Here is a 17,363-nt window from a genome sequence, read left to right as displayed (position 1 = left end):
GAGCTCTATTTGGGATTGTATCTAAGGCCAAGGATCTCAGTAGAAACAGGAGTTTTAAAGGAACTCGAATCCCAGTCCCTGTTTGGCCTCGCACCGGCTGTGTACCTTGCTAGCCCAGCTTCACTACGTCTATGTTCTGCTTCTAAAATGGGCATCATGCACTCCTGACCTCGCCCAGTGCCCACGAGGGCTACCTGCCTGGCACACTGTGCCACATTCAAGATTACTTGGTCTCCCTCTGCCCTGCAGCCCCAGGCTCTCTGTGCCCTGACCCTGCGCTTCCCGTGGGGGAAAGGCCCCGCTCATTCTGGTCCTTGGTCTATCCCAGCACCTGGCCCTGCCTGGCCGCACGGAGAACGTCCCTCGAAGGCTTGGGCAATGGACAAGTCAACAGTCTTTTGGGGGGTTCAGAAGCCACCAGAACTCACGCCACTCCGCATGTAAAGTGGGAGCGCCTTTCTCTGCACCTGGAAGCCCCTTCTCCAGGCAGGGAGCCTTCTTGCTGAAGGTGCCAGCCTGCCTGCCTCTACCCCAAACCCCGAAGTTTCCCGGGAGCCCGAGGGCGCGCGGGGCGGAGCCGGCACCGGTTGGCGGTTCTGCCTCGCCCACCTCCTCGCCCGCCCCCCGAGCTCGCAGCCGGCCAATGGCAGCCCTCCCCGGGCGGGGCCTCCCGCCCTCCCCGCCGCCCCCCTCCAGCCCCTCCCTCCAGCCGTTCCCGCCGGGGAGGCTGCTCTGCTGGACCCCGCACGCGGGCTGCGAGGAGCGCACAGCGCAGAGCCAGTGCGGGGCCCCCGCTCCCCCAGGCCCTGCCCGCCCCGGCCTCGCTCCTCGCCTCCTGCCGAGAGGGGGCTCTTGGCCCCGAGGACCAGCCCGCGGCGGCCCCCGAACTTCCCTGGAAAGGGAACCGCGGGGGGGAGACCGCGCAGAGCCATGGACCCGGTGAGCCAGGTAGGACGGGACCCGCAGGGCGGCCGGTGCTGGGGACCCGCGGCTCCGGGGACGCGCCCCAGCCCCAGCCTCACGCTCTCCCTTTCTCTCTCTCATCTCCTTCGTCCAAAGCTGGCCTCGGCGGGCACCTTCCGGCCGCTGAAGGAGCCCCTCGCCTTCCTGCGAACCCTGGAGCTGGTGAGTAGCGGAGTGTCGCGGGGAGGGGATGCGGGCGGCCCGCCATCGGGTGAGGATGGTCCGTGGGGTGCTCCCTGCTCGGTTCCGCTCAAAGCCCGGCTCCCCCCCCGCCCCCCCGCCCCAATCCTCCCCCCCAATCCTCCCCATGCCCAGGTGCCATTCCGGAGGGCGGTCGGGGCCGAGGGGCCGCTCGGAGGGGGAGTGTGCACGGATTTTTGCAGGCGCTCAGACGAGGTTGCAAAGGCGAGGGGCTCGGAAAGACGCCTCCTCCCTAGACGGGGACGCAGGGGCAGGTGGAGGCTCACCTGGGCCCCGCGGGGGTGCGGGCCCGCGAGGAGGGCCGTGGGGCTGAGCCGGCGGCGGGGAGGACTTGGCCACGCGGGGAAAGTTGGTCAGCCCGCGGGGGACGGGTCCTCGCCGGGCGTGGGTGCTGGAAGCGCTGTGTCACCTGCTCTGCAGCTCCAGGGGCAGAGAAGCTGCGAGGCTAGGAAAGATGCCGCGCACAGAGCCGGGCTCCTTCCTTCCGTTAGTTTCTCTACCCTGGTCATCCTCGAGGGCTCTTCTGAGTCTCCCGGGAGATCGCTCCCCTCCCTTGGGCAGCTTTCTTCACCGGCTGGGCTGTGGGAAGTTCTATGACTTGTCCCCCTTTAAAAAACACCCCCACAGTCCAATGGCAACTTGCCTAATGACAGAGGAGTGAGGCGGAGAAACCCAGGGGCCACAGAGCAATGAGCGTGCTGTTGGCTTGGATGACGGTTATTCAGAGTGAAATCTGCGGGTCACACGTTCTCTCTGCTGGGAGGTCTGGAAGGCAAGGGAACCTATCCGAACAGAAAGTTCAAAGCCCGTCATGTAGCATTAATCACAGGCCCTACCTCGGACAGATGAGCTGGGCAATTATGTAAGAGTCGTTGTCCTCCCAGATTTTAGCTCCCGGGCCTGGGATCTGGCCCTGGCGGCTCTGCCATGGTGCCTGTTCGCATGAATGATCTTCAGGATAATCACATCTGCTGGGTTTGCAGACGTGCAGAGCAATGCATGCCATTATCAATCGGACATACGTCAAGACAGCGGTTGGAAAGCTTGAACTGAAGGTTCTGGGGTGGCTATTCTACAACTGTGTTCTGTACAAGCGAGTTAAACCAGCCAAGCAGTGCTCACAGTGCAGGAAACTTTCAGTTGGCTTTCTCAGAATTCATTCATTCATTCAGCCACTCGATAAAGTTCCCCATGAAACAGTGGTGTTTTTTTTTGACCAAAATAATAGCTCCATTGCCAATCTATTGTCTCTCAGAACAAAATTCAAAGACCTGACATTATTTTTCTGATATACTCCCTTATTGTCTCGCATTGTCACTTACCTGAAGTATTCCCTTTCTATTCTCTACACTCCTGTTGCAACATTATTTCATGCTACACCTCACCACGCAGCCCATACTGATATATTCCAAAGACTGGTAAACCTGGATGAATATGTTTAAAAATGCAGATTTCTGGACATCAATAAAAATATTGAAAAGATGGGTGCTTGCTCATGAATCTGTGTTTTAAGTAAGTTCCCTGGATATATCTCATGCTCATTAAACTTGAAGGATGGCCGCGCTAAGCTCCCTCTAAAACTTAAAAGCACTTTTTAAAGCTCTGGCAATTTCTGTTGCTACTGTGTACAATTCCCTCACACCCTGTGCCTAGAAGAAATGTTTGTCTTTTAACCTCAGCTAAAATGTTACCCACTCCGTGAAGAGTTCTTTCATATTTACTCCTTCCACTTTCCTCACCCCAAACTGAATGATTCACCCCATTCTTTGGGCTTCCATTGCATTCATTCATTCATTCATTCATTCATTTATGAGAATTTATCCTACTGAATTATAGTTGTTTTTTTCTCCTTTGTGTGTGTGTGTGTGTGTTTGAGAGAGAGAGAGAGAGAGAGAGAGAGAGAGAGAGAGAGAGAGAGAGATAGGAGAAAGGTTATTACATTTAAAATATTTACAGTCCTTCCTCTCTCTCTTTTGGCCTCTAAGCTCCAAGCAGGAAGGGCTTTGGCTTTTAAATGTTATTAGCCTCTCATCTGAAGAAGAGAAATTGAATAATGGACCAAAAAACACACTTAAAAATGAGTAAGTTAGGTGATCTACATTTTGAAAGAGCTAAAGTATAGACCTAAGAGCAGAGAGATAGAAGAAGGTTATTTGCTGAGAAAGTCTCCCGCATTGATGGGGGTTGGGGGAGGTCCGTGGGGGGGGGGCGGGATGGGGAGGTGGGGGGAGAAAACATGTTCCATGCACATGCAGTGGCGTGAGGAGCCACTCTGAGATCTGGTTCAGTAGGAGATGTTGCAGTGAGAGTGTGAGCTCCTGGGTGGCCGGAAATTGTTCCATTTTTTCTGTGTTTCCCACTAGAGCCTTTTATGGTGCTTGGTGAACAGTAAGTGATCAACAAATGCAAGTGTATAATGACAGAGCACTGAAAGCATCCCAGTTTCTCCTGCTCTGTGATAGAGCAGCTTTAAAGTCTTTAAACTACTTTCAGTACTTATGCTGTAGAAATCAAAGTTTATGTAAAGATAAATGTTCAAGGATATTTACTGCAACATCATTTGTAGAGGAAACCATTAGTAAGTCCATTAATAAGACAATCATAAAAGTATGATTCAAACATGTGAAATATTATACTGCCATTGAAAAGAATGAGTTAAATTAATAAGCATTGACTTGGAGGTCCATATATGTAATTGTGTTTGAGAAAGTTAAGTGAGAAAAAGTGAGTTTTATTCATAGTATTTGATAAAATTTTTAAATGGAAAAAAGGGATTTTCATTCTTTTAATCAACATGTGGAAAATTTCTTCATTAATTACTTTAAAGTAATGTATAGATTGCAGTACTATTTTTGTAAAAAGAAAATATTGTGTGTGTGTGTGTGTATGATTTGTGTAAGTATAAAGTACAGCTGTATGCACTGAATTGTTAGAACTGATTTTTTTTCTGATGGAATTTGAAGTGTGGAGGGGAGAGAAGAGGAGAGGGTGGAGGAAAGCAGTGGTATTCTGGAAGAGTCCTAGGCATATCACTTGTCCACAGTTGTGCACATGAGTAATTCTTTAACATAATTCATATTTTTAATGATTTCCTATGGATTGGCCATCTGAAGTGATGTTGCTTCTAAAGGCACCTTCCAGTTTGGGATTTGTAACCTTAGGGAAAAATGCACTTTATTTATGTGTGTTTTGCTTAGGAAGGGCTCATGGCTACTGTAGATTTAAACTCTACAGAACATAAAGCCAAGCTTCAGGGAGAGGCTATAGCCAATTTCAAAAATTTTGAGGTGAAACTCCCAAATCCTTAATTTCCACTTAAATAAGGTTAGGGGACTTATTATTATTATTATTTTTAATAATTCTTTATTGTTTAAAGTATTGAGTGTCCCCCTTTCTTCCACCATTTACCCCCTCCAACCTCACCCCCCCCCCCCCCCACACACACACACATTCTCCCCACCCCAGGCCCTCACCGCCCCATTGTCTGTGACCATGGGCCATGCATATATGCATACAAAGTTCTTGATTGATTACTTCCCACCCACCCACCCTCCCCGGCTTTCCCTCTGAGATTCCGCTCTCTGTTCCATGCTTCCAGGTCAGGGGATTTTTCACTATATTTTGGGCCAAAACCAAAATTCAGGACACAGCACTGACTCTTGTGGTCTGTTTCATTTATTCCCTGATGATAAAATAGGACCAGCAAATCTCTTAAACCATCATTTGGAAATCATTATATATATTGAATTTATATACATATATACTATATACTACATACTATATACTATATTTATATACTATATATATAGAATTTACTTCATTTCTCAGACTTTGAAAAAAGAAGTTGTTATAATCCTGCATTCCACTGATTATTCTTTTTCTCATTTCTCTTTATTGTTGAATTACAGATGTCCCCTTTTATTCCACTGGTCATTCTTATTTTGCTACTTGCGTACATTGCCAGTAGGACTTGGATCTGTGGGGGCTCCCGCGTCCCTTAAAATATTTTTCTAGCACTCTCTTTATTTTCTCTACTATTTACAAGGCTCTGGATCTGCACTTGTGAGTTTATGTGTAATGGGATGTGGGGGACCCAACACATCACATTGTCCAGGAGCAGAACTGTGCAGACTTTAGGCCATCAGAAGGACTTCAGCTCTTCAACATGACTTTTGCTTGGTCCTCCACACAACGCTGTAGGTCCAGACTCTGTTGCTACAGAATTAGCTGCTGAGTCAACTTGCCCAGTTGCCCTCTCCTTCTTACTCTTGACATACGCCCCTACTTTTGCTGTGCCATTTCTGCTACAACCCCTGGGCTTACATCTCCGTGATGCCTTTCTTTTCTGCCTTTCCAAGGAAGGCCAGCTACTCCAGAGGCGTAGTGTGTCTGATATATGTATGAGGTATGGGTCTACTTGATTTAAATGGTGGCACCTGCTTTACATAATCTTCATTTCTTAATCTAAATTCTGAGCTCTTTTCCAAGCAAACATTATACTGCTTACTTGATATTAATAGCATGTATAATCATGCTCTTGGTAGTAACAAAGTAAAGCATTAAACCTAATCTAATCGAGTCTCCTCTAATCTAATATTAGCCAACATTTTGAACCCCCAATGAGGGAAGTAACAATAGCTGCCCTTGTTTTGCTGGCTTCAGATGAGGCGCTATATTTCAGTGCTTTCCATATATCCTCCTGTTGAATCTGTATGGCGCCAACATCCCCATTTCACCTTGAAGCTCAGGGATGTTAACTAACGCATCGAGGACAAAATTGGAGAAAATGGCAAAGCCAAGACTTGGGCATTCTCCCTCCAAACCGTGTTAAGTGCTACAGTCTTCTGCTTCCTTCAGGGTGACAGGTGGCTGCCATCTTTATCCCTACTCCTCAAAGAAGCTTTAAAGGGCACATACTATCCTATTTTGTGGTGTTTATCTCACCCAGTAAGATATGTATATTTGAACCCTCCTCCGGAAGCGCCAGGCAGTGTTTGTATTTAGACATAAACTCAATAGACAGTAATTGTCGTTTATATTGTTTTATTTTCTGTTGGCTATTAACCAAGGTAGAGTAGGTTCTCATTAAAATACAGTGTCTTTTCATATTAAATATGTATAAAAAGACTTTGATAATATAGCAAATGATTTAATCTTATTTTCTGGTCTTTTTTTCTATTTTCTTTAAAAAATCTGTGTGCATGAGTCAAACAACTTTTTTTTTCTAAGTATAAACAAGACAGGAAATTCCAACATACAGTTTATTTAAATTATGAGCAGCAATCTGCTACTGGAGGTCGGATGCAGTTTCAAAGCTACGTTAATGTGGATTTAATTATAACTTTCTAGTCTCACAATTAATGACAGAAATTATGTGCAATTGGAATCTGAATCAATAAATACACTTTTCATAACAGAGCAACTCCCCAGTGTGCTAACAGATTCATCACTTAATGCTTTTCTGGGTTTATTAAGACAGTTGGTGTTTGGCCTCACAAATACAGAAAAAAAGATAAAAGTATTTCTTAGGAATTTGAATACCGATTTTATTCTTTACTAGTTTGGGAACCTTGGGCAAATTATTTAAATTCACTAGGTTTCATTTTTATCATCTATAAAATGGGACTGATAAGAGTTCCTACTTCAAAGCGTTGCTATAAATGATTAAATGACCTCACCCAAGTAAACAACCGTGTGCAGTGCCTGGGCTATATGTGCTCAACCAATAACTATGAAGGTGATGATGAGGATGATTTGGATGATTCTGGTGATGATGGAAAAGGAGAAAAGAGAAATCCACCAGTGGGTAATTTAGAACATTATGGCTCACTTGTTGCAAATTAGTGTCTTGGTAAAAATCTGAAGCAGAAAATCTGTCTTCACTCTTGCTAGTCCCTCTACCTCTAAATCAGCGATTCTCAGCCTGTGGGTCTCGACCTCTTTGGGGGTCAAACGACCCTTTCACAAGGGTCACCTAAGACCATTGGAAAACACAAATATAATTACATATTGTTTACAATAGCAAAGTTACAGTTATGAAGTAGCAACAAAAATAATTTTATGGTTGGGGGTCACCACAACATGAGGAACTGTATTAAAGGGTCGTGGCATTAGGAAGGTTGAGAACCACTGCCCTAAATCATGCTTCCATGGTTATTGTTACCATAGCATGAGTGACTCCAGGGACTTGCTCCTTCAAATATCTTCATTTTGAAGAACATTCTAGAGAACCCAGAGTTAAGCCAAAGGAAAAGTTCTAATGGAAGAATGACAGGCACTTGGTTCATGGGAATTTTTTCTTGAGTTGTGGGGCGAGAATGTTCCTGATCTTTCTCAAATCATAATCCACAAACATTCCTTACCCTTGAAAGACGTGCGGTATGTCCAGCTGAATTCTCCAGATGAGGGTCCTTATAGGGTCAATCATGGGCACTATACCCACCCTAATGCCCAGGTGCACCCGGCCCTTGGGAGTCTCCCAATAGGAATATTCCAATCACTCTGGACTCATGCTCAAGTAGGGGCATCATTCTTAGTGTCTCTGTTTCCCAGAGTAATCACATTTTTCCCTGATGCAGTTAAGAAAAATAGTCATGTGTTAGTAGAAAAGAATACTAGAAAGTCTCTAAGGAATGCTTGTACAGAACCACTACCTGCTTTTGAGTCGTCATCTTCAGTAGGCATGTATTTAACCTGGGCTGTATTTGTAATTATTTTTGTTCATTCTATTATCTTAGCCTTCCTTGGAGAACAGTTTCCTCATCTGAATATTGGGGACAGTACTCTTTGGCTATCATAGTGTTGGAAATTTTAAGAGAGATAAAGCTTGTAAAACACTTTGCAAACTATTAAATGTCTTCCAAAAGTTAAAGATCATTGTGATCATGATGATAGTGATGATGAATACTTTCTTTTCCACTCTGAGTGGCTCTCAATACCATAAGATAATTGCCCGGGGAGTAGAGTGAGGCATGACCTGTAAGTGCCTGATCTCTGCCCACTGAGGGCTAAGTCCTTCCTGATCACTGTCTACCCTCTTGCCTATATCCTAATCTGTGTGGTCTCTTTGGAACCCACAAGAGAGAATGATTTGCCATCAAAATTTGGGGAAGTCCACCTTTACCCCTTTTAGCTCTCACACAGAAAGCCAATCTCTTGCTCTGTACACATTTCACATTTCTTAGATGTTTGGGGGCCCTGGTCATGGTTTCTTGCTGATCTGATGGAGTTTTGCACTATTTCCTCTGCCTAGAATACTCTCCCTCTCTCTTTTCACCAAACCCTTTTAGCTGGCAAACTCATCTTGTGTCTTCAGGTGTCAGCTTAGATGTCATTTCTTTTGGGAGGACTTCTCTGAGTAGGGTGTTGTCACTAGATGAAGTCAGCCTCCTGATGGCTCCCAGAACACATTTTTTTATTTTATTTTTTTTTAGTCCTCACCTGAGGATATTTTTTCCATTGATTTTTAGAGAGAATGGAAAGGAGGGAGGGGGTGGGAGAGGAGAGAAAGGAAAACATCAATGTGGGAGAGACACGTTGACTGGTTGCCTCCTGTACATGCCCCTACTGGGGTCCAGGATGGAACCTGCAACTGAGGTACATGCCTTTGACCAGGAATCGAACCCGCAACTCTTTGGTCCATGGACCTACAGTCTAACCCAGGGGTGGGCAAACTTTTTGACTCGAGGGCCACAACGGGTTCTTAAACTGGACCGGAGGGCCGGAACAAAAGCATGGATGGAGTGTTTGTGTGAACTAATATAAATTCAAAGTAAACATCATTACGTAAAAGGGTACAGTCTTTTTTTTCAGCTAGGTTCAGCTAATAGGTTCAGCTAATGCTTTTTTTCAGTTTGTACACAGCTCTCAGCCCCAGGCTGCATCAGACTGTGGGTGGGCTGCCCATGCGTCAGATGCCCACTGGTCCTGTCTTGTGCCCGGAATAGAAAGCATCATGGGATTCAGATCATGCTCCCTGGACTGTTCTTTCATCTGGAGCAGTGGGAGGGGCAGTTCTTCAAGGCATGTGCACATTAGGCTGAGCAGACCTTTATGTGGCTGGTGGAAGAATAAATTATTCTTTTCACCAGCATTTCCTCCATTACGGTAGCACTGGCACGTTTGTCAAGGAGAAGATGTGGCATCGTTGAGATTGGGGGGCAGCATTCCTAGAACCTCTCTGAGGAGGGGATCATTGGTGGAGTCACACGGATGGTTATCTGAGGGGTGTACCCTGGGCCCTTTGCACATGGGCTCTACCAGCCTGTGCCACCTGGTCCATCACTTGGGAGGTCTCTTCCTGAAAGAAATGATGGGGCTTTGCCTGGCGATGAGATAGCCCAGGCAACAAGTATTTCCGCAAACCACATACCCTTCCTCCTTGTTCATACACTGTTAGGTTAATTCATCTCTGACTGTTCATGTTAGAAGACCGCATTGGAAGAGTACATAAGTGGTGTTCTTGTGTTTATTAATGTGGTAGAAAAGAGAAAAACATGAAGGTGGGTTTTTGTTTTAAATTAAATATTCATATCCAAATTAAATGATTTGGTCCTGAATATTTACTCATGGGAAAGTCATTAGCTTGCCTGGGGTGAATGGGGCGTTTGAGGCAGGGGAGGTGAGGAATTGGTCGAGGAGCAGCAATCCCTGAGGGATAGCGAGGGGCTTGAAGGAGCATGGGCTTTGGAATGAGCCTCTGGCTGGAATCCTGGTCCTTCTTTCCAGCTGGGGACATGAAGCAGGTGGCACGTGCTGGTCCTCAGGTCTGCAGGCAGCAAAGGAAGATCGGAGGAGTCATGTCTTTTGGCTGCTATGAGGGTTGAGTAAGATGGTGCCTATAAAACCCCGACAGAGTGTCCGGTAACTCTAACAAAGGGAGAGTTTGTTCAAGATGATGGTGTGATATCTACAAATACAACGAAGCATTCCTAAAACATGAAGGTGGGTTTTTGTTTGTTATGCTCAAGCAGCATTTTCTACTGAAAAAAAAAATGATGTGCTGGATGCTGGGGCTGCTATAACAAAGTACCACCAACCGGGTGTCGTAAACAACAGAAATTTATTGTCCGCCAGTCTGGAGGCTGGAAGTTTGAGAGCAGGTGTGGGCAGGTTTGGCTTCTTCTGCGGGGTGTGAGGGGTCTGTTTCATGCCTCTCTCCAAGCTGAATCTTTGGTGTTCCTTAGCTTCTAGATGATGCAGCGCCCGATGCTGTCTGTCTCCACAGGTGTTCTCCCTGTGGGTGTGTTCATGTCCAAATCTCCCCTTTTAACGTGGCACCAGGCATGTTAGATTAGGGCCCACCTGGCTGCAATGTAACTTCATCAACTAATTACATTGGCAGTGACCCTATTCCCAAAAAAAGTCACATTCTAGGAGTAAGGACTTCAACATACAAATCTTGGGTCGGGGGCACAATTCAACCCATATCAAATGGGTTCTTAGAACAGGCACTGCTTTGTCACCTGGTTTGTTCTCCTTAATACATTATGATTGTATTTCCATGCCACTAGATTAAATAACTTTCTCCATAATTTTGCTGGCTATATATTATTACACTGTATTCCTGTCTTGGAAATTATTTAATTTAAGTAGTTTCCAAATGTATATTATGTATTTTTAAAACCTGCAAAAAATCCCTCCTTTATGATAAATGGTTACTGTACCTCTATTATTATTTACTTAGTTTCGAGATGTAGAATTGCTGGTTCAAAAGGTTATACATTTTTAAGGGGTTTGAAACAATTGCCAAATTGCCCTCCAATGAGAAGGTACCACTCTGGGCATTATCAGTTAAATTTTTTTTTTCCATTTTCACAGATGAAAATGAAACCTTGATTGAATTTGTACACTTTTTAACTTTGCAATGAGATTGCACTTTTTTTCATAAAATTGTTTATATTCTTATTTTCTTTTGAAATATTTTAATGAATAGAATGGATTTGTAAGGCAACAGCCAAGGCCACCAACTTATGATGCTGTTCACATGGACTTTTAGATAAGCTAATGCCTTAATCTTTCTAGGCCACTGTGCTACACTGTTTGGGAAATTATTTGGATTGCTGTACTTTGACTTGGGAGGACAAATATGAGCCTTCCTTTCTGAATCATTATATAAGAATATGTTTATGTAATTTTTAGAATGCCAAAGGTAGTTACTATTATTACAAATCTTTTACAATATAAATACTTTTTGTTTGCCATTTTATTTACATTTTAATTATATATTAAACTTATTTATCATAAGTTACTTATTATTTTACTTTAGATGACTCTCATTAGTGTTGATCTATATTTACTACCTTTCTGAAATGTGAATCTGGTGTACCTGTAGGCAGTGACACACTTGCACAAATTTGTACTACACCTACCTCAGGTGTGAGACACTTGGAACTTGAATAATTTTTTGATGGAGAAGCAGAGTGGGTGGGGTGCTCTTGCACCATCTGAGGACTCCTGGGGCTTATGTGGCTCATGGCTGTAGAACACCCTACTAGTAGAATAAATTCAGCAGCTGCCCGATGCCAGGGGCATTTCCTGTCTTTCGTGGATCACACGCCTGACCACCCTTGCTACCACAGAGACTGCATTATGGATGCACCCTGCCTTTGCGCACATATGGCTATTTGGAGCACGTTGGCCTCTCTGTGGATGGACATCTATTGTGTACTTACTGAGCCCCAAGGCGCTGTGCCGAGTGATGCCGTTTAATTCTAGCGTCTCTCTTAGAATGGACGCATCGTTATTTCCCCTCTCTTTAGGCAAGAACTTTGAGGTTTAGAAAAATAAGTAATGTTTGAGTGAGCACAGTCTAGAATTAAAGAGCTGAGATTAGAACTTAGGTCTTCTGTGCTTCAAAAAGACTTCAGTACTTAATCTAACAGTTGGAAAGGAAGCGAAGTTCTGATTCTCTCCCAGAGATCAGATTCCTAGGGAAGAACCATCCTGGCCAACAGGCCTGCCATCATGGAGGGACAAGCCCCACCATTTAGCCAGGCAGGTGGTACCGGTCAGGGCAAAATCCACTGAGGTGGGGGTTTGACCGAAGCTACTGATTTGTCTCAGGCAGTGAATTCTGTCGGGGGCAGGCAGAGCAGAGCCTTCCGTTCTCTTTGTAGTTCAAAGCCGAGTACTTGTAAAAATGTTTTTTCTTATGAGTCCACATGGTGAAACAGTAGATGAAAGGATGGTTTTGATTTCATTTGATTTGATATTTCATTTGTATGAGTCAGGACCACGGTTACCTAGGCAAATGCTGGGAAATACTTAGAGGGCTGGTCCTGGGGTTCCCTGCCTTCTCGGCCTGTTGCCCCTCAACCCGGCCACATCTGCTTCTGAAGTGCAGACCCTGGAGCTTGTCCATCTTGTTTCATTGATTTGTTCGGGAGGCACTCAGGGTCTTCTCCCGCCTTGGTCAATCTGCCTTTGAAGAACCTGGGTGGATGCTGGGACCAGAGGGCCTACCGGCGGGCAAGGCACATACTGTGAGGACGCAGGAAGCAGGCCATAGTAAGAGGCAGTGCTGGCCTCAGCGGTGTTGGCCCGTGGGAACAGGGATTTCTGCCTGTAAGACTCGCTGCTTCTGCTCCAACCCCGTATGTCCAGAGATAGCTTTTTCTCCTTGAGAAATAGAAATAATAATTTTGGTGCTAATCTTGGGAGTTTTTAATGTTGGAAGAAATGGCTTATTTTTTGAACATTGTGAGGCCCCTCCTTTGTAGAATAAACAAAGCATGGCTGACTTCCGAGTATGGCCCACAGACTCCAGCTGTTCGCAGCACGCACAGCGCCAGACCTCAGGGGCTTTGTCTCTGTACCTCAAGGGCCTGACCCAGATCTTCTGGCTCAGGATGCACTGAGGAGCCATTTGTCTGGTGGATGGATGATGGGAACCTTCGTGTTAGAAATTAACCCCAGCTTGGTTTTTGAAATGATGGAATTAGCGAGTCCAAAGGTCTCTTTTGCCTTTCAGATAAAATAAAATTTTTTCACTAGATATCTAGGAAGCATAAAATGATAGGGACTAGGTCTTCTTGGGACAAAATTTAACAGGGGTGGAGGTAGTGGCTCATATTAGCAATGTAGGTCAGTTCGTAATCCAGCCCTGGGTACCAGTTAATGCATTGAGAAAAAAATTTCTTAATCTACCAGTGAAACATCAAAGAACTCTGTTCATAAAAAGTGCAATTTAATTATTTGTAGTTAAAGAATCAACGAATAAATGAAGTCTAATGGGGGAGAATTCTGAATACTTATCTACAGTAGGATAGTACAACAGAACATTCTGCAATAATAGAAATGTCTGTCTTCACTGTTCAAGGCAGTGGTCATTAACCACATGTGGCTATTGAACACTTAAAATTGAGGAACCAAATTTTCATTTTCCTTATTTTTTAATCATTTTTAATTTAAATAGCTAGTGGCTGCCATATTGGACAACACAAGTGCAGAGCGTTATTTATTTATCTGGTTTGCAAGGACCCTGTGCTAAGCTTCAGCAAATGACTTAGGTAGGGACTGAAGTGGTTTGTTCTTTAAAATACTCATCTTTACATTTATTTTTCAACACATCACATAGTTGGTGGCAGGAAGTTTTTTTAACCAATGTCCAGAAATTTAATAGACACAGAATTTTCAATCGTTATTAGTTCTTTAGTTTATGCTTTTTGTTTTATGTATTTTCATCTGTGTATGAATTTTATATATTGAAATAAAATATAAAACACATTAATAACCTTTTATGTTTGCCCCCAATATGAAGCAAGATGACAGTTGTTAAAGTTTGCACTGATTTATTAGCACAAGAATATCTCATAATAATAGCTATTAGTTTTAATGAGGATATGCATTTTATTTGGGAAGTAGGCTGAAAGCAACAATGATTGCTCAATATTATGTGATAAGGAGAAATTACAGTTTCTTTGACGTTTAGTTATCAGGAAATTATCTTGAGATATTTATTTATTTTATGATTAGCAAGGTAGTCTGGCAGTGTTGTGACAGTGACCCTATGTGGTGTATCATTAGCTTGCAAATGCCCATTAGAGAGGAACAAGAGCATGGTAATCAGAGTAAGAAAGGAACGGAGGTAGAGATGCGGACGGTTGTGGTGTCCGCATGTCAGCCTTAGAAACAACTGGGAATGTTTCTCACGCCCACCTGGTTAGATCGCCCATAAATGATATGGAATTTGGAGATGGCCCAGTTGTCCTAGTGAAGCAGTCTAGTTTGGATCCCCTGGAGAGCAGCACCTAAGTCAAAGGCAGCCTCGATGAGGCTAACTTCCTGGAAGTGATCCTAGGCAGCCAGGAATGAGGGCCCAGGGAAGTGAAACGCAGATGGACAAGGAGGGAAAAACAATAGGAGGGTATGTGATGGAGCTGGTCATCCCTGCTGGAGACTGTTACTCAGACTCACAGGGCATCCTGAGCAGCCTCATGCAACATATCTCAGAACATATCTCGTATCTGCCTTGGGGACAGAAGGGTGAAACAGTAACCTTTTGGCTCCCACCCGCCATTAGTGAAGAGCGGCCTCATGGAAGCTGGTTCCTGTTTTAGCTTGAGTGCCCCCAAAAGCAGGGAAGGGTTGTAGTAGCAGCTGATTTGGGAGGCAGTCCCAGGAAACACTGGTAAGCGGTGGAGAATGGGATGGATGGAAGTAAGGCAAGTAGAGTACATTATTTAAAATGCTGCCATGATTGGCAACGGCAGCTCAATCCTATATGGGAGACTCTGGGAACCAGAACACCCATTGGCTATAACTGTGTCACCTGCCAGAGAAGCTGGGAAATGGAGTTTGTAGTTGGGCATGTTGATACCTCCAGCAGAACTATTACTAAGGTTGAGGAGAGAGTGGGTCTTGGGGGGGAGTTACTAGTCTTTGGCATGGACACACAATAGGTTTTCTTCAAAAAGTTGCTGCATTCTCCACTAAGTTTTTTTTTTTTTTTTAATATATTTTATTGATTTTTTACAGAGAGGAAGGGAGAGAGACAGAGTCAGAAACATCGACGAGAGAGAAATATCGATCAGCTGCCTCCTGCACATCCCCCACTGGGGATGTGCCCGCAACCCAGGTACATGCCCTTGACCGGAATCGAACCCGGGACCCTTCAGTCCGCAGGCCGACGCTCTATCCACTGAGCCAAACCGGTTTCGTCTCTCCACTAAGTTTTGACTAAGCTTTTTATTTTATTTTATTATTATTTTTTAAGAATTCATCTGCTCATTCAATGGATCAGAGATCATTAAGTGGAAATCATTTGGTTGCAAGGAGCCATAATCCATTCAAACTGGCTTTTACTGTAAATATTTTTGTATTCAAACAAGACAATATCTAACTGCACAGTTCAAGTGTCCAATAGGGTTCCTCATATACACATTCTCCAAAGAGGGGAAGTGGCTGATTGGCCTTGCCTGCTGCCAGATTTGAGGAGAGGAGCAGGACCGCATAGTATACAGAGGCAATGGTGGGGGGAGGGAGATTCTTCTAGAAAGGGCAATGAGTGGGAGAGATGGTTGTTATCTCTACTTCACTGGTAGTAACTTTTTTCAAGTGTGAGGAAATATGAAGTTTATAAAAAATCAGAGTCCCAGGCAGTTGGTAATCAATGCTGAACCACAACCTCCCACTTGCACACTAATTGAGAAGCCAGCACAAACGAGGTATCTCTGTGGGTGGTGACAGTCACTTAGGTGTTGAGGATGCTAATCTGCCTTCTGTCTCCTGTGAGGCTGGATGAGGCATATCCAGGCGTCGAATGTAGCAGCATTGAATTCATTAATCATTAGAGGTGCTTACTATTAAAATGAGCAGCAAATGATGAGTGTCCTTGATTGCAGAATTGGGATGCGTTTTTCACGTGCGCTGCTCAAGAGTGATTTGGATATGTTTCCGACAACTGTTCCAAGTGGTCAGAAGAACACTTCACAGAAGAGCTGGTGGGGGTACAGAGATGGGGAGAGGGAGAAGGAGGAAATAGTACTCATCTCCCAATGATGCCTGGCAAACTCTACTTTGGCAATTTGTTATCCAGAGCCCCTTATAAAATCTGCTTGTGTTCTGATCTATGAATGTGGATTCTAGAAAGTACATTGCAGTATCTATCATCTATCTATCATCTATCTATCTATCTATCTATCTATCTATCTATCTATCTATCTATCTATCTACCTACCTATCCCTCTCCATAGTGTACTCATGGAACTTGTGACTCAAATGCTTTAGTTAAAGAAGTGTAGCATGGTGTTGGTATTCGCCAGCCTGGTGCTAAACTTCAGGTTTGCTTTAAAGATAAAGCAATTATGATGGACTCTGCTGGTCTCCTGTCCATAGCCCCTTTACCAGCCAGGGCACAGCCCTCTCCCCCTCTCTCAGCTTTTGTGAATGTTGATTGCCACCAGGTCAGAACTGCCCCTTCTTGAGAGAATTGCCTTTGGTTGAATGCAGGGCACCTCACCCCGGGCCTTACACTCTTCCCAGGGGAAACTTCCTGGGGTACACAAGGCTGTTCCTTTGCCTCAAGGTGGAACCACCTCTGGTACAATTCACACTTTAGAGCACCTGGTGGCATCAGGCTGAAGCTAGCCTCCAGCCGACACCATATCCTTGCCCGGTTCCTCTCCCTGCTCTCTCTCCTCCTCTCTCCATTGATTCCTGGAGAGCACTACACAATACATCGAGACCATCTGAACCTCCGTCTCAGGATCGGCCTCTAGGAACCTGATCAAAGATAGGACTGTTACTGCAGTTAGACCTAATTTTTCACAAAGCACATTGGCACAGGAAGCTGTGGAGGATGCTTTTCTGTCAAATAGTTCCATTAAATGCAGTGAAATATGATTTATTGAAAAGAGAACTGGATTTAAAAATCTAGGCTTGAATCTTTGTTTCCCCATGTGACCTTAAACAAGTCACTTTCTGAGCCTCAGCTCCCTCATTGGAAAAATGGGAATGCTCATCTTTCCTTCATCACCTGCTATTAAGCTGGTGTTTTGCAGACACAGCCTTTCTTTTCTTTTTTCTTTTTTAAAATTTATTTTATTGATTTTTTTTACAGAGAGGAAGGGAGAAGGATAGAGAGTTAGAAACATTGATGAGAGAGAAACATCGATCAGCTGCCTCCTGCACACCCCCAACTGGGGATGTGCCCGCAACCAAGGTACATGCCCTTGACTGGAATCGAACCTGGGACCCTT

General features: G+C 44.5%; 1 protein-coding gene across 1 annotated transcript in view; it reads left to right on the top strand.

The window, feature by feature from the left end:
* The first annotated feature begins 720 nt into the window (after positions 1-720).
* SYNPR (synaptoporin) overlaps positions 721-17,363 on the top strand; it is a 264,572-nt gene continuing 247,929 nt past the window's right edge. The window contains exons 1-2 of the mRNA XM_081105760.1: positions 721-948; positions 1,060-1,125. Of these exons, the coding sequence (XP_080961886.1) occupies positions 931-948; positions 1,060-1,125 (84 nt within the window). The 5' untranslated portion in view covers positions 721-930. The remainder of the gene's footprint in view (positions 949-1,059; positions 1,126-17,363) is intronic.

Source organism: Myotis nattereri, assembly GCF_964212035.1.
Source record: "Myotis nattereri genome assembly, chromosome: 14".
Taxonomy (NCBI): domain Eukaryota; kingdom Metazoa; phylum Chordata; class Mammalia; order Chiroptera; family Vespertilionidae; genus Myotis; species Myotis nattereri.
Note: the sequence above shows the minus strand (reverse complement) of the source record. Positions and strands in the feature narration are given on the sequence as shown.